General features: G+C 34.6%; 1 protein-coding gene across 3 annotated transcripts in view; it reads right to left on the bottom strand.

Annotated features, from left to right (window-relative positions):
• The window catches only part of HDAC9 (histone deacetylase 9), a 718,836-nt gene that overhangs the window by 423,901 nt on the left and 278,833 nt on the right, over positions 1-16,102 (bottom strand). For all 3 annotated transcript variants that reach the window (XM_039220715.1, XM_039220713.1, XM_039220714.1), the window contains exon 3: positions 4,729-4,970. In XM_039220715.1, coding sequence (XP_039076646.1) covers positions 4,729-4,970 — 242 coding nt within the window. The remainder of the gene's footprint in view (positions 1-4,728; positions 4,971-16,102) is intronic.

Here is a 16,102-nt window from a genome sequence, read left to right as displayed (position 1 = left end):
GTTAGGAGCTTCTGGAATTTGTTTCTCTTTAGTTTACATTTTTACTCACTTTTTTGGTAGATTATTGAAATCTAACAACAAACACCTAATGCCACAGATGGTCTTCATGTCATCAGTGAGCAAGTTTTTAGGTAGTTTCAGTTCCTGCTCCGTCCCACCAAATATCGTTACCAAATTTACTCTAATCTTTAGTTCTCTGAGTAGCTTTCCTTTGTACAACTGAAACATATGAAACGCAAAAGGCAGGAATGGCCCAGAAGTCTGTTTTACCACGTTTCTCACATTATAAATAAACAAGTGAAATCTTCATTTCTTATCCTGAGAAATGGTATGACAATAATCAAATCCAAGGAATGGTGAGAAATGAGTTAATTTGGGAGAAGTCTACCAAAAACAGCATGGATGTTAAAAATTTCTAAACCTTACAGAGAAGGGTCTCAGATTAATGTAATCTATACATCCATAATAGGCTTTGCTTTCCAAAGCAGCAAAAGTTTATTCATCCAGCAGGCAAAAACCTTCAGATTAGAAGAGACTGGTCAAAATGAAGTCACTTCCACTCAGCTACTGTCTGGTTGTTTGAATCACTTGAATTCACTTCCAAACAAACAATGAATAACATCAATATGAAGGATTCTTAATAACCATGTGGAGATAGCAGTTTTCTCTCAGACAAAGAAATAGAGATCTATGTGCTCACTGACGAATATCAAAGACTGTGAGTTCTATCCAGGCTCTGATACTCTCAGATATGAGATCTAGACACCCCATTAAACTAATTAAAGCCTTTACTCCTCATATGCAGGAAAAATGATCTCTCTCACACATCATGTTCAGAATGCACATGAAATTTACTCTGTAAGTTTGAGCCACACTAATTGTAATGATTATTACTATATTTAGATCTCAGTCCTAATGAAGTTAGTGTAATTTGCTGTTATATTAGATAGATACCTAAGAATTTGAAATTTATGTTGAAAAGAGGACAAAAACAAAATGCTTTGTGGAATGGCATGAGAGTTACTCTGAAGCAAAAAGAAGCCGACTTTGTATGCCGACCATAATAGCTTCACCTATCCCAAAAGGATATGGTTACAAGCATTTCTGGTTATTCTTTATATTAAAATATTTGCCATTTTGGCTTTGAGATACCATGCTTTATTGGATGTTTTACATACTCCATTTTAAAGGAAAAATTTATAACTTCACTTAAACTATGCTTTAAATATTAATTCTTTTTAAAACATTTTAAATGTTTGTTTATTTTTGAGAGCAGGGGGGAGGGGCAGAGAGAGAAGGAGAACCAGAATCCCGAAGAGGATCCAGGCTCTTAGCTGCCAGCACAAAGCCCGATGCGGGGCTGGAACTCATGAAGTGCGAAATCATCATCTAAGCTGAAGTCAGTCACTTAACCGACTTAACCACCGAGGCACCCTTAAATATTAACTCTTTACAGCTATTGGGGTTGGTCAAATTGATACATTGCTTCAACCAGAGCCCCAGTGAAATCGAAAAGTAATCTATTTTAGAAATGTAAAAAATCACACAATTTAATTTCCAAAGCTACTATTCATTATTTAAGATTGCAAGAATGATATTGAAAAAAAAAAAGAGAAATAAATAAAAGTCAATTGCCCAGTTTCAGATGTTCTGATATGGGACACAGGGAGCATGATGTGGTAGTTTTGGTGGCAGATCAGGCAAGGCTACAAATCATAGACCAACTATTTACTGGCTGTGTGGTCCTGGGTAAGTTATAGTATTTCTCTCTGCCTCAGTTTACTGACTGGGAAAATTAGATAACAACATCTAGCTCAAAAGATGTTGATGATAAAAGCCAAAGATTCAAAATGCTAATATAAGGTTCATGTACTGTGTGTTCCTCATAAACATAATATCCAAATGACAGTTAAAAGCATCAATGCTTATCCTTTCCCGTAAAAAAGGTTGAGTAAATTAAAATAAAAAAGTAAAAAGCTTCCTAAAGTTAAAAGGAAATTTAAATTAGGTCTTTAGTTTCTGAGAAAACAATTTATTACTTTAGAAAATCATTTTGAAAGCTAAATTTTCTTTTTGGCTATCTAACAATCTTTTTTCTGTCAAGAGCCTCCTTTTTTCTTCTACTTTCCAGATGTCAGTAAACCAACTGTATTACTTTGCTTGAGCTAAAGTAACAATCAATTACCTACTTGCTACTATTGACTTGTGAGTAAAATGAAAAAATACATTACTTCAAAAACTTTTATATTGCTCTTTACAACTACAAAAGGCATCAAATACAAATGAAAAGAAGTATTTAAAGCAGCAGCTTATCATTATTGCCTGTATTCGGTGCAATATGAGTCAGGTACCACAGTAAAATGAACTGTATAGTTACCTTAAGAAGCATGGTGAAGGGCACCTGGCTGGCTCAGCTAGTAGAGTATGCAACTCTTGATCTCGGGGTTGTGAGTTCAAGCCCCACATTTGGGGTAGAGATTACTTAATAAATAATAGTTTAGAAAAATCCTTCACAAAAAGTATGGTGAAGAATATAAATTTTATTCATTAATCATTGTTATCCTAACATGGCAAGAATGAATGGAGAAGGCCAAATGTTTTTCAAGGGTCAAATAATAATGTTTTAAAGTCATTCAAAAATAATCCTATAAACTAAATAAAGCTTTCTTATTCTACACAATACAGCCATGAGCTACTGGTTCCACATGAGATCCAAAACAAAATCCTCATTCTTATTTTAGGGTAGCTTATAGATCAATAAATTGCAAGTGTTCTTTAAAAAAAAGTTTAACGTTTATCTTTGGGAGAGAGAGAGAGAGAGAGCGAGCACACACACACAGGGTAGGGGCAGAGAGGGGGAAACAGAAGGGGGAATCTGAAGCAGGCTCCAGGCTCTGAGCTATCAGCAAAGAGACTGATGCAGAGCTTGAACTCATGAACCATGAGATCATAATCTGAGCAGAAGTTGGACGCTTAACCAACTGAGCCACCCAGGCGCCCCTAGAGTTCTTTTAGTAAAGTTCACTAGTAAAAGAAGAAAAAATATGACATTTTATAGCAGGCGTCAAAGGCTTTTTTGGAATATAAAATACAATAGGACTTCCAGGCTAAGGAAATGTGTTAAAAAACAAAGAACATATGGAAGAATGTAGCATTTTTACCTTTTCAGATACTAATATTAATGTGTTAAAATTCTATATTAACATAGATTAATTATCTTTATTAATCTGACATAAATGTGCTTGTATCAGATAGGCAAGTAATAGATCAAGAATCTATTGTATATTATAAATATGATAGAATGTGTCATTTATTGTATTAGTAAATTAACATGTGTTTAAATCATTTTGAAGGATGTAGATGTAAAAATGGAATTTTATTATAAATATTTGCTACTAATATTTATATTAATATAATAAATTCAAACTAAACATATACGTAATCAGTCCAAAATAGCCCGTTTTAAATGTCTTTGTCAAGAATTTGAAACATTTCACCAATAAAGTTAAAGTTGTCTCAAAAATACAAAAAGAAATAGATATATAGATCCATCTAAAATTACTTGACAACCAAACAATCCATTATAAAAAATTCTGGGACATAGACATATTTCTCCCAGAATTATGTAAACAACTTGGGTCTCAAACTGTCAACTATTCCCCAAATTCTTTTTAATAAATTCTTATCTGTAATCTATTGAACTTATATAAAAATATTGAAAATATTGCCCCAGTTTCTTCAAATATAATTCTATTGAGCTCTTTATGTTATTATTTTGAATGTATATATTATGTCTTCTTCATAGGGAAAATTAGGAAATACTCAGAACATCTACTTACAGGGAAGTTGGTGGGGGGATGGGGGAAATAGCTGATGGGGATTAGGGAGTGCACTTTTGATGAGCATCAGGTATTGTATGGAAGTGTTAAATCACTATGCTGTATACCTGAAACTAATATTACACTGTATGTTAACTAACGAGAATTTAAATAAAAAGTTTTAAAAAATGAACATCCACTTATAGACAAGAGAACAAAACAAGTCTCTCTCTTCACATAAAGTGACAAATTTATCTTTTCTGATGAATAGTTTATGCAGATTCTTTAAATATATAAAATGGAGGGGCACCTGAATGGTTCAGTCGGTTGAGCATCCAACTCTTGATTTTGGCTCAGGTCATGATCCTAGGGTCATGGGATTGAGCCCTTCTGTGCTGAGCATGGAGCCTGCCTGAGATTCTCTCTCTCCTTTTGCCCCTCTTACCCACTCGCTCATGTGCTCTTTCTCAAAAAAAAAAAAAAAAAAAAAGTATATGTGTGTGTGTTGTGTGTGTGTGTGAACATATACACACACAGACCACACACACACATAATGGATAATGGATCGTCCCAGGGTTACTCATGATTCTTCTTGGTGGAGAATAGATAAATGGGGCAAATTAACAAAATCATGTAACAGAGAATCTAAACAGAAGGTGAGAAGTCACTATTTCCTACCACTGATGAGTAGTGAAGGCCCCTCCAAGAAGCAACACAGGTTTTTCATCAGCATTCTGACTACTTACTCAAGGTTTTCACCAGTAAAATCACAATTTCCTCCAGACCATACCTCCATGTCTTAATCACAGTGAAACATTCCCCCTCTGCCGACCCCAGTGCTCCTTCTTATGCTCATGTCATGCTGCAGGCTTCTGGAGTGGAAGGTCAGAGGCAAGGAAACATTTGCTACCTTGATGTGCTCCTGAAGCTGAGCCTGGTGCTGTCGCGTCAAGTTCTCATGCTGTTTCTGAAACTCTGCAATCAGGAGTTGCTTCTGGATTTGCTGCTGTTGCTGGATGAGGAGTAATTCTTGCTGCAGTTGCTTTTCACGGACAACAGGATCCACCACAGGCATCATCATCCTGAGGTCTGTCCTCAGGTCTAAAGGTGAGATGGGCTCCAGGCCCACAGGAACCTCTGACTTCACATCCACTAGAGAAACAGAGAAAAAAAAAAGGGGGGTGGGAGTGGAGGTGGGGGACACAACAGAGAATAAGCAATTAGCACATTGGTTTGGAAACAAAAAATAAAAGACATTATACCCTACAACAAATTTTATGTCAACTAATGTAGTCATTTTCTATGACGATAAAAAGTCTTTCGTATATCAGTTTTGATAAAATGGACTCTATGCTCATTTTCACCCAGCAATACCCCTTCATGAATCTTCTAAATTTCTCTTTTCAAGGAGATGAATCCAAAACAAAACAAAACAACACAACACCAAATCCATGAATTTATATGAGTCCAATCATTTACTGTATCAAAGTCATTCATGAAACTTATGAAACTTATTCTATTTGACCAATTACACAAGTCAGGTCAACTTAAGACAAAAAATGCAACTCTATTGAGGAGAAGATGCCCAGTTATAACACAGAACTATTACAACTCAATTTCCACACTTGCAAACATTTTTGTTTGCAATTAGAATTAGAAGATATATTCTAAGATATATGCCTTAAGAATTAAGGAATTCCTTGGGTGCCTGGGTGGCTCAGTCACTTTAGTGTTCTACTCTTGATTTCAGTTCAGGTCATGATCTCATGGTCATGAGATCAAGCCCTGCTTCATGCACATACTAGGCACAGAGCTTGCTTAAGATTCGATCTCTCCCTCTTTCCCCTACTTGTGCTCTTTCTCCCTCAAATAAATAGATAGATAGATAGATAGATAGATAGATAGATAGATAGATAGATAGACAGAATTAAGGAATTCCTTAAGAATTAAAGCCTTTATCAATGTATCTGCAGGGTTATGGGACCTAACAAAGAAAAATACAAATCTGCATGCTAAATCATGAAAATGAGGAGTAGATTAACTAACCAACCACAACAACGGTTCCAGGTCCAAACATCAAGGAGTGAGGGTAGCCAGATTTCTATGTACTGCTTTTAAAATGATAATATTCCAGTTACCTTATTCCTAAAATGAGCGAGGCAGAAAAATGGTGAGGAAGTCTAAAACAAATCAAACCACTAGAGGAAGAAGATTTAATGAGAATAATTACAGGATATTTAAAATTTAAATATCTAAATTATAAATTGCATATAAAATTCATATATATATATGTGTATGTGGGTATATATATACATATATATATTTCTACTTCTATTAGATAACTTGTAGGATGGAAGGCATAAGCACAACAGCTCAACGACAAGGTTGATAGGCAGTAACAACATGGATCTATTAAAAGGATCAAATGGAATAATCTACTGCAAGGACTTACAACATATAGCACATTTCTAAATAAGTAATCTGGGTTTTTAAAATTATATAAAAATAGAAATTTCCTGCATATGACACTAAATGATACCGTGTGACTAACAAGACAAAAATATTAAGAGCCAATATGCAGGTAAAAATGTATGTGATTATCATTTAGTACTAGAAAATAAAAACATTAAAGCTTCTAGAAAAATGGAAAAAGAAAAAAGAAAACAAAGGAATATAAATAAACAATTTTTTAAAATTTAAGTTTACCAGTAAAGAAATACAAATTTCAAGTGTAAGTAAGTAATCATTTTCTAAATATTAAATATCATGTATATGATTCATGTATTTGCCTGTGTGTGTATATAACGGTCTATTGTGTGGTGTAAGCATATGAACAAGTAGATAATTACGTATTGCAATGGCTTAAAACTTCTAAAAAGTAATTTGGTGATATGTAGGAAGAGGTATTAAGTATTCTGCCATTTGATTCATGTTTGCCAACTGTAAGAATATATCTTAAGGAAACAATAGTAACAGGAAGAAACAATTCAATGTCATACCATTTCCTGGAGTATTATTATTTTGATTTTGATTGAAATCACCAACTACAAGAAAACGTCTAAGTAAAATATGTCACATCCATATGGTGGAAAAATACACAATCATTAAATCAGGGGAACATGAAAAATGCTATTACAACTTTAAGTGAAGAAACAGTAATAAAAGTGACAAATACCCTATGATAGCTCTTTAAATAAATATAATTTAAGTCAATATACATTTATTGAGAACCTTAAATTTCAAGGTTTGATGCTAGATGTTGGACTCAGCAGAAAAGCAAAAAAGACAAAAATTCCAGCCCTCTCAGAGCATATATTCTAGTGGGTTTTTAACTGTATTAGTCTCTGAATTCTTGTACCAAAGACAGGTGAGGTACAGAAGATAGTTGTCTTAGGGGTGGAAATAGGAATAATTTTTCCTTTCTTATTTTTCTATATTTTTCCAAATTGCACTTAATGCTCTGACTACTATTATAAGTAACTTAGATCTGTCGATTCCATGTTGGGAACTACAAAGTTAATATTCTGTGTGGATTTAAGAGCTATTTTCAGTCAGTTGAGAAAAGCTAACAGGATTCTTGTTTGTAGAAGTTAAGGATGCAAATACTAAATTAAACATGAATGTCCTTACTTATCACTTGAATTGCATGTGTGTACAAGGCTTGTGGTGTGCACCTGTGGGTAGGGTGGAAGGGGGCTGGTATCAATCTTGGGTTGCTAATACTGGTCATTTTTCAGTGTATTGATCAGAAGCTTGTGTTGATGGTGCTACATGTCACTTTAAAGAAAATGGTAAAACAGTTTATTAATAAACCATAGTTTGGTGGGCAATGTCTTCTAAAATACTGACATTTATGAAAGGGAAGATAGTAATTGTGACGAGTTGGGGATTAAATGAGGATGGTGGACTCTACGATCTCATCGTTGCAGTGTCTGCTGTAGAACTTTCAATCAAGACTGGAGTAACATGAGATTTTGAGCATTAATATATAGAGTTGGCATAATTCCAACTAAAAGCAATGCCTGTTTATGACGTATTTCATTTTTGCACTAAAAAGGCCAAACTACAGCCCCCAGTGTTTACATGGAAATCGTAATAAATGAAGGTCAGAATTTAACGCCATAAAGACAAAATGTAGAATTTCAAAAGACCCTGGTGTCTCTTCTTGTCGGCATTCTTATTGTCCATAAATTTTGAACACTGAATCTCTAAAAAAAACAAAACAAAACAAAAAACCCTCCCCACAAAAAAGATAAAGGAAAAAAGCCCCAGAACTCTCCAAAACAGCTATTGTCAAACTCAAAGGGTAATTTGACTTCTTAACCTGCTATCCCAACAGAAATGATTGTGTCTAACTGCTTGCCTTTGTTCAGAGACTAATCACTAAATTGTGAAAAATCACCCTCAACTTACAAAAACTGCTCTTGATTATAAATAATTGCCCAAGACTGAGAGAAAGCGGCAAGCAAGATCCCAGTCTTTCATCCAATTTATTCAGCAGCAATCCACATTCCATTTGTCTAGACTAAATATAGCAGCGTTTATACAAGAAATCAATAGTGCTTGCAGAGAGGAGAGCAAAGGCATGAATATTTCATCAAACTCAAAGAGAAATGGCAATCAGCAAACTGATGGTTCTGTGTAGGTCATCTTTGGCCTGCTGGATTAGTTCTGTTACTTGGACAATAGCTCATCTCTGGCTAATCATGATCATATCATAACCAGTCATTCTATTTTTAACATGAATTGTATTGTGGGTGACAAAGACTCATCGTATTCCAAAAGAAATGATGGATTTTTCTTACAGCTACTGTGACAGGCTAATAAGCCTCCCCAGGAGCAATAATAGTAACACAATACTAGAAGTGAGTTTCAACAAGTTACAGTCACTTTCATATCACAGAATGTGAAAGAAAGGGCATTGTCCACAGCTGCTGTATTATCATAATTAGAAATAATCAACTTACAAGAAAAAATTAACAACCAATTTTAACAATGAGGAAATGGAATCATTGCTATTCATAACATTTCTTGTATAGGAGCATGCAAATTCTTTACAAATTATTTAGAACAGGTGCCAGTGATCCATAAGTTAGAAGGAAGTTGATGGAACAAATTGTAGTGATTAGTAGCACTAGTGATAAACAAATCATGTTGTTTTTAACAGACCTCAATTACTTTAGCTCAAGATTCCATGCTTATTTGGATTCACTATGTTTGTCTGAGATTTCAAACACATGCCAACACATATATACGTTATATTATGTTTATATTATTAATTCTAATACCACATGCTCCATCAGAATATTTCCACATATATATTAACTAGTCTTAATTATCACTTTTCAAAGCCCTGGTCATTCTTTCTCCAGTGTCTTTCTTTTTTTTTTTTAAATATTTTTATTTATTTCTAGGAGAGAGAGAGAGACAGCGTGAGCAGGGGAGGGTCAGAGAGAGAGGGAAACACAGACTCTGAAATAGGCTCCAGGCTCTGAGCTGGCAGTCAGCACAGAGCCCGATGCGGGGCTCGAACCCATGAACCGCGAGATCATGACCGAAGCGAAAGTCGGACGCTTAACCGACTAAGCCACCCAGGCACCCCTCTCCAGTGTCTTTCTTAATTGTTTCTTTGATAATTATTTCTTCTTCTGTTTAGCATTGATCAACTCATACAATTTTCTTTTAGAAACAGTTTTTAGTTTTTAATGAACATGGAAACAAAACAGCTCCCATTTCAAAACTAAAATCTCAGATCATGTAGATGTATATAATAATCACATCTATCTAGCAACATACATACCCTGCTTATAGTTGTAATTAAATTTCTTGGACAAATATATTTTTTAAACTATTAAGACATTAATTCAGAGTTCAAAGAATAGTCTAATAGCCATGGAGTGTTTAATTCTTCACCAAAGACACTGTTAGCTATAGCAAAGATAAGTAGAGAGAATTTCTTTTTGCTCATAAACAGAAATCTTTGGTTGCTCTTATCTTATAAATAAGAATCCATTATCTTTAAGAATGTTTTAAGTGAACAACTCGCAAACCTCACAGATGGAAAAATTCTAAGAACACATAATTTTGACCATTTACGACTATCACAACTATGTCTGCAGCCTGTTCATGGTGTTCCTCCATGGTAAGATCTCAAAGCAATAGACTGTAAACTTCAGGTTTTTACCAAAAAATGGCATCAGCACAAATCACCACCAATTGTATGTGACAGTTGAGCTAAAAATTAAAACTTGAAAAAATGCAATAAAAATTAGGGCCATGTTTATTTCAGTTAATGTTCATATACAGCAACTGCAACTCGGGATACAGCATCACCAATGCAGTACACAGCCAGTGTACATGGAAATTAAGTTCTTTATATCAAGGAAATGGTTGTCCACAACCACTGGCAAGTGGACACATGAACTACAATTTCTAGATCTGAGGAGAACCAAATGTCGCTCTAACTATCTGATCAGCTAACATAAGCAGTTTTCCTCATGAGCCCTCTTGAACAGCTATTGAAGAGGTCTTGGGGGATGGGTGAAAGATAATTCATAAGTAGTACATTACAATCTCTGTCCTAACTATAGCACTCTGTCCTAACTACATTATAGTCTCTGTCCCACCTTGTGGAATCTCAGAGTTTACTCTGCAATGGCGGATATATTCTAGATTCACTACCACTTCCTTGTCATTGGTTATTTTGATCACTAAAGAGAGTTTTTCAGGTAGAATCCATGGGTTTTGGAAAATTAATAGAAGAACCCAAAACTTTTTCTTCCCTCAACTCCACAAAGTTTAAACACATTTAAACTAGCTTGATATTTCCTTTTCTGAAATCCTGCTATCACCTCCTACCCCTCTTATAAGAATATTTTGGAACTAAATATATACAACTTTGTAATTTTATTTACATTTTTTATCCTTATCTTCTGTTGGCTATATTAGAGCATAAAGCTATCTGAGGACAGACCCATGTCTGATGCTTCTTTGAATCTTGTTTCTCTTGTCCTTTATCTCAATAACTATATTACAGCATAAATTCTTAAGTACAGTACTATCTAAAGAAAGTATCCAAGACTGCTTAGGGCTGTATGTATCTAAAACAACATTGTAGTCATTGTTTTTATGTATCATCAGGTTGACATTTCAATTTTCATTAACTTCTTTATTCAGCAAATATTTGTAATGCCCTATTTAATAACATACAGTTTTTAGTCAATAAGAGAAGCAAGGAAAGCCCTCAGAGAACTCATATTTTTATGCAGAAGATCAACCCATAAACTTATTTAGGAAACATGACACATTCGAGGCAATGATCTTGGTGTTTCAGAATCCCAGCTGGGCCCTTCTCGCCAGGACTCTCTATGGTGATCTCCCCCATTCTCAGGACTGTATTTGCTTCCTATGTGGTAACAAGTCTATCTCCAGCCTAAACATCTATTCCAAATTTACAACCCATATGTATAACTACTACCAACACTCTCTACTTAGCTTATACTACTCTTTCTTCAGTACCTCTGGTCTCAATTATTGCCAACAAGGGAAAACCAAAGTGATATTTGACTCCTCTCTCTCCCTTTTTTTCCTTTAATTTTTAATGTTGTATTTATTTTTCAGGGAGAAATACAGTGTGAGCAGGAGAGGGTCAGACAAAGAGGGAGACACAGAATCCAAAGACAGGCTCCAGGCTCTGAGCTGTCAGCACAGAGCTGGATGTGGGGCTCGAACCCATGAACCTGAGCTGAAGTCAGACCTGATCATGACCTGAGCTGAAGTCAGACGCTCAACCGATTGAGCCACCCAGGTGCCCCATCCCTTTTATTACACATACCCAATTGACAGAAATGATCTTTTCTACTCTCAAATACATTTTGAATCCATGAAGATCTCTCTACTACCACTGCCTGTTTTACTAAAGCAGTTCTCTGTCACTTTCTTGGCTAAAACCAATCCATGAACCCCAATCTTTAACACACCTGTCCTGTTTCCAGACAGAAAGTTTCCAGCCTCAATATCACCTACCTTCCCTTCACTTGAGTCACACGGACTTGCAATTCCTTAAACACAATATGCTCTCCTAAGTTTCAGATGCCTCAAAAACATTATTGCTTCCTAAAATCCAATCTCACCCCATTTTTGTAGACTGATTCTTACTTATCCTTTATAATAATATAAATGACTTGCTGTAGGAGGTCTTTCTGAGTTTTATTGCATTTTCCTATTACATTCTGCATTCTTTTCATAACATTTGTCTCCCTTCATCCTTATCCTAAGTTCCATGAGAGGAAGGACTGTATTTTCAGTGCCTAGTACAGCATAAAAACATAGTAATGCCTTAATGAATAACTGGAATAACTGAAGGAATAAATGAATAAATGACAGTCATAGAAATCACACGGGGATAAAATCAGAAACACATGTGCACATATGCACACATATACACATGCCCAATTAAAATTCTAAAACAATTACTTATTAGATCTTTTTGATTGCTCAAACTTCAGATAAATATTACTTGATTGCTTAAATTATGGATAACTGAATGAGTTTCTGATAATAGTGAATAAATATTTGTAAAAAAACGATCTCAAATATTTTTCTACCTAATGTGTCATTTCACATTTCCCATTTCACAATGTACTCTTAAGATTCAGTGTGCTGACAGGTGGCAATCACCAAACTGGGGTGGGAACACTAAAATAAAATATACCCATCTATGCTGTTTTTCTCAGCAGAGATCACAAAGAACATGGCATGGTGCTGAATTACCTAAACAGTAAGGCCTAATTTGTAAAGGATTATTCCATGTTATATTAGAAAATTAGGCCAGGGGCACCTGGGTGGCTCAGTGGGTTAAGCATCTGACTCTTGATTTTGGCTCAGGTTATGATCTCAGGGTTCATGGATCCAGCTCTGCGCTGACAGCACAGAGCTTGCTTGGAATTCTCTTTCTCTCTCTCTGCCCCTCCACCACTTGCGTCCTCTATAAGAAATAAACTTAAAAAAAAGAAAACTAGGCCAAAACTGATAAACTGTAAGCTAAGAATTTTTTGGTCTCCATTTTGAAAAATGAAGAATTAAATTACTAAATGTCAATAGAAAAGAATATTCTTCTAAAGTTATTTTACCAAAATTCTTCAACGTTTTCTCTAAAATAACCAATAATTGATTTTAAAAAATACTAAACACTCTTAACTGAAGGCTTTTCATTGAAATGTGTAGTGTAATTTCTGTCTTAGAAAGCACACTATCTCTGAAAAAGGAAATTAATAAATGTGAATATACCTAACATCAAAATTGGGAAATGGGAAAACAAATAATACATCCTCAATCTGATGCCTAAACTTCACTTTAGTAGTATAAACATTAGCTGATTTTCCACTACTTATAATAGCATCACCATGAAATAAAAATGAATTAGGAAATTATCAAACATGGAAAGAATAATTTTCACAACAAGAATTATTTAAATTGATTAGTCCGGAAATACACTACTCCCTCAAAGTGATTCTGTTCAAGTTATACATGTCTTTAGTTTCTTAAAGTGCACTAATACATGGCATAAATGAAAAGAAAATACATGCAAGAAGCAATCTGGGCTTTGATTTACTATTCTCTTATTTCCCAGGGGTCTGAACAGGAAACAAAAATAACCACAAATGACTAAAATTTCAGTAGGCCTTGAAATATCAACATTTAAGTTAAAGAAAGCTAACTTTTTAATCAAAGCCTTACTATTTTGATTTACTTAATTCAAATTCCCTCTCTGCAAATATGCTTTTGAATTAAGTAGTCATAACAAACCATAACACAAACACGAAATGCCAACTCATTTGTAATACCCACTTAGTTCTAAGCTATCGCAGTGTTTGCTAGTTCCTCACTATTCGAGAACCAAGTAAAAGCTTCATTGAGCTTCTTGCAGTAGGGAAACTAGATCAAGCCCATTTATGGGACTTCAAGGTAATAGGAGCTAAGAACCTAATCCATATTATTTTGTAATAGGAGATAAAAATTTAACTTGACATAATAGTACCTGTAAATTAAGCCTTCAGTAGATGAGAAATTTTAGTGTTTTAAAATAGAAAACATAAGTGTTAATCTAAGAAGTTATTTACTTAGCAACATATTGTACTCATCATCTGGGATGAGCAAACTAACTTCTACAAGAACTTTAATGAAGGTGTGACAAATGGTTTCCTTCTCCATTATGTTTTCCTACAACCTGTATGTTCTTCTAGGTTACAGACAATTACTAAATTATTACTACTTGAAAATGGCTAAAAATACCTCTTTATTATGAAAACCTAATATTTGTAGCAGCAGATTCCTTCTAACCCTGTATTCTAGTCTACCATTTGACACATAAAATAAACTTAATAATTAAGTTTAAGGCGAATGAATATTGATTGACTAAATAGCTCTCTCAGCAGATACCCCTCTCCAACAACATTTTTCATGTCCAAATCATATGTTTATTCAGAAAAATAGACTTTTTTCCAAGGGTGTGTTCCCACTCTTCTATCAGGAACCCTTATTTGTGAAAATAAGTAACTGTGTTCTTTTTTGATGAGGAAAAGAGTTTTTGTGGGTTCTTGTATCCTGCCCATAGAAAAAAACAAATATCTTCAACCAGTAAAAAATATTTTAATTTTTCCTGAGAGCTTCAATGCTTAATACACTCAAGACAAGAACATGTAATAAAGCTCTCATCATCTGAGAAAAGAACTTATAACTATCAATAGTGATGGATATTAACCAGAGTATTATACTGTGGTGATGATTTTACAATATATCCATTCATCTATTCATGATGTACACTTGAAACTAACATATTATATGTCAATTCTATCTCACTAAAAATAATCAACACAATGAGATGTCATCTCACAGCTGTTATGATGGCTATTATCAACAAAAAAGATGACAAGTGTTGAAGAGAATATGGAGAAATTAGAACCCTGGTACACTTCAGCAGCAATTCAAATTGTGTAGTCACTATGAAAAATAGTATCATGGTTTTCAAAAAATTGAAAATAGAACTACCATATGATCTCAATGATTCCACTTCCGGGTATATACCCAATAGAACTCAAATCATGATCTCAAAGAGACACCTCTACCCCTACGTTTATGGAACTGTTATTTACAATAGCCAAGATCTGGAAACAAATGAAATTATCCCTCAATAAATGAATGGCCTAGGAAAAAACAAAACAAAACAAAACAAAAAACATGTAATAAAAGGTGTAGGAAAATAGAAGAAAAAGAGCAGAAATGCCAGGTATGATGTTTCCCTTCTTTTCCTCTTTGATTCAAACCATGGCTTTTCCTATCTACCCTCTAATATTCAATCCTGCAGAATGGGAATAGGATCTCCACCAAAGCACTTTTTTTTTCCATCTCCAGATATGGGTTGTTGTAAAGTTCTAAGGAAATCTTTATTACAAACCAAAATGTCTTAAAGTCTGACTAAAACCTTCTAATATAGGATCACACTGGCTTTTAAAAACATTTCTTTAGGGGCGCTTTGGTGGCTCAGTCGGTTAAGTGTCCGACTTCAACTCAGGTCATGATCTCATGGTTCGTGAGTTCGAGCCCTGCATCGGGCTCTGTGCTGACAGCTCAGAGCCTGGAGCCTGCTTCAGATTCTGTGTCTCTGTCTCTCTCTGTCCTTCCTCTACTCACACTCTGGCTCTCAAAAATAAAAATGAAATGTTAAAAAAAAATTAAAAAAACATTTCTTTAAACAGCTGGACACTTTCTTCAAATGAAACATTCTGAACAGCCCCAACATATAAAACCAGCATGAGCCCAACTCTTCAGGAGGAACTGATGTCCTACCCATTAGCCACTGCTCTGGCTTCTTCCCGTGGAAATCCAAATTCCATGGAATTCAGTTTGAAAATTAACTTTCTAACTGCATTATTTCTTTATTCGCAAAATTCAAATCAGAGGCAGATTACCTTACTGCTCTTTCAAAGAACATGCATTACTGTTTTGTGGAATTATGGGAATTTGGAATTTTTGAATTGGAAATAATAAAGTTTTACTCTGTACACACAATTTGGGAAAAAAGTAAATGTTAAAAAATAAAAATTCATCTAACGTTGCATAATTTCAAATCTAGCCAGACAAATGCACTGGCACCTGTGTTTATGTTATTGCCACATGGTGGCACCACTTTTGCTCCTAAGTAGAAATACCCACTATCCTTTGTCAGGAAGCACTTTGAATATGTGAGTTTTAAAATAATTATGCAAGCTTGGAATTATGCAAAG

The sequence above is a fragment of the Hyaena hyaena genome, unplaced genomic scaffold, assembly GCF_003009895.1.
Source record: "Hyaena hyaena isolate Hyena2069 unplaced genomic scaffold, ASM300989v1 scaffold_904, whole genome shotgun sequence".
NCBI lineage: Eukaryota > Metazoa > Chordata > Mammalia > Carnivora > Hyaenidae > Hyaena > Hyaena hyaena.
The sequence above is the reverse complement of the archived record's forward strand: the minus strand, read 5'-3'. Positions and strand labels throughout refer to the sequence as shown.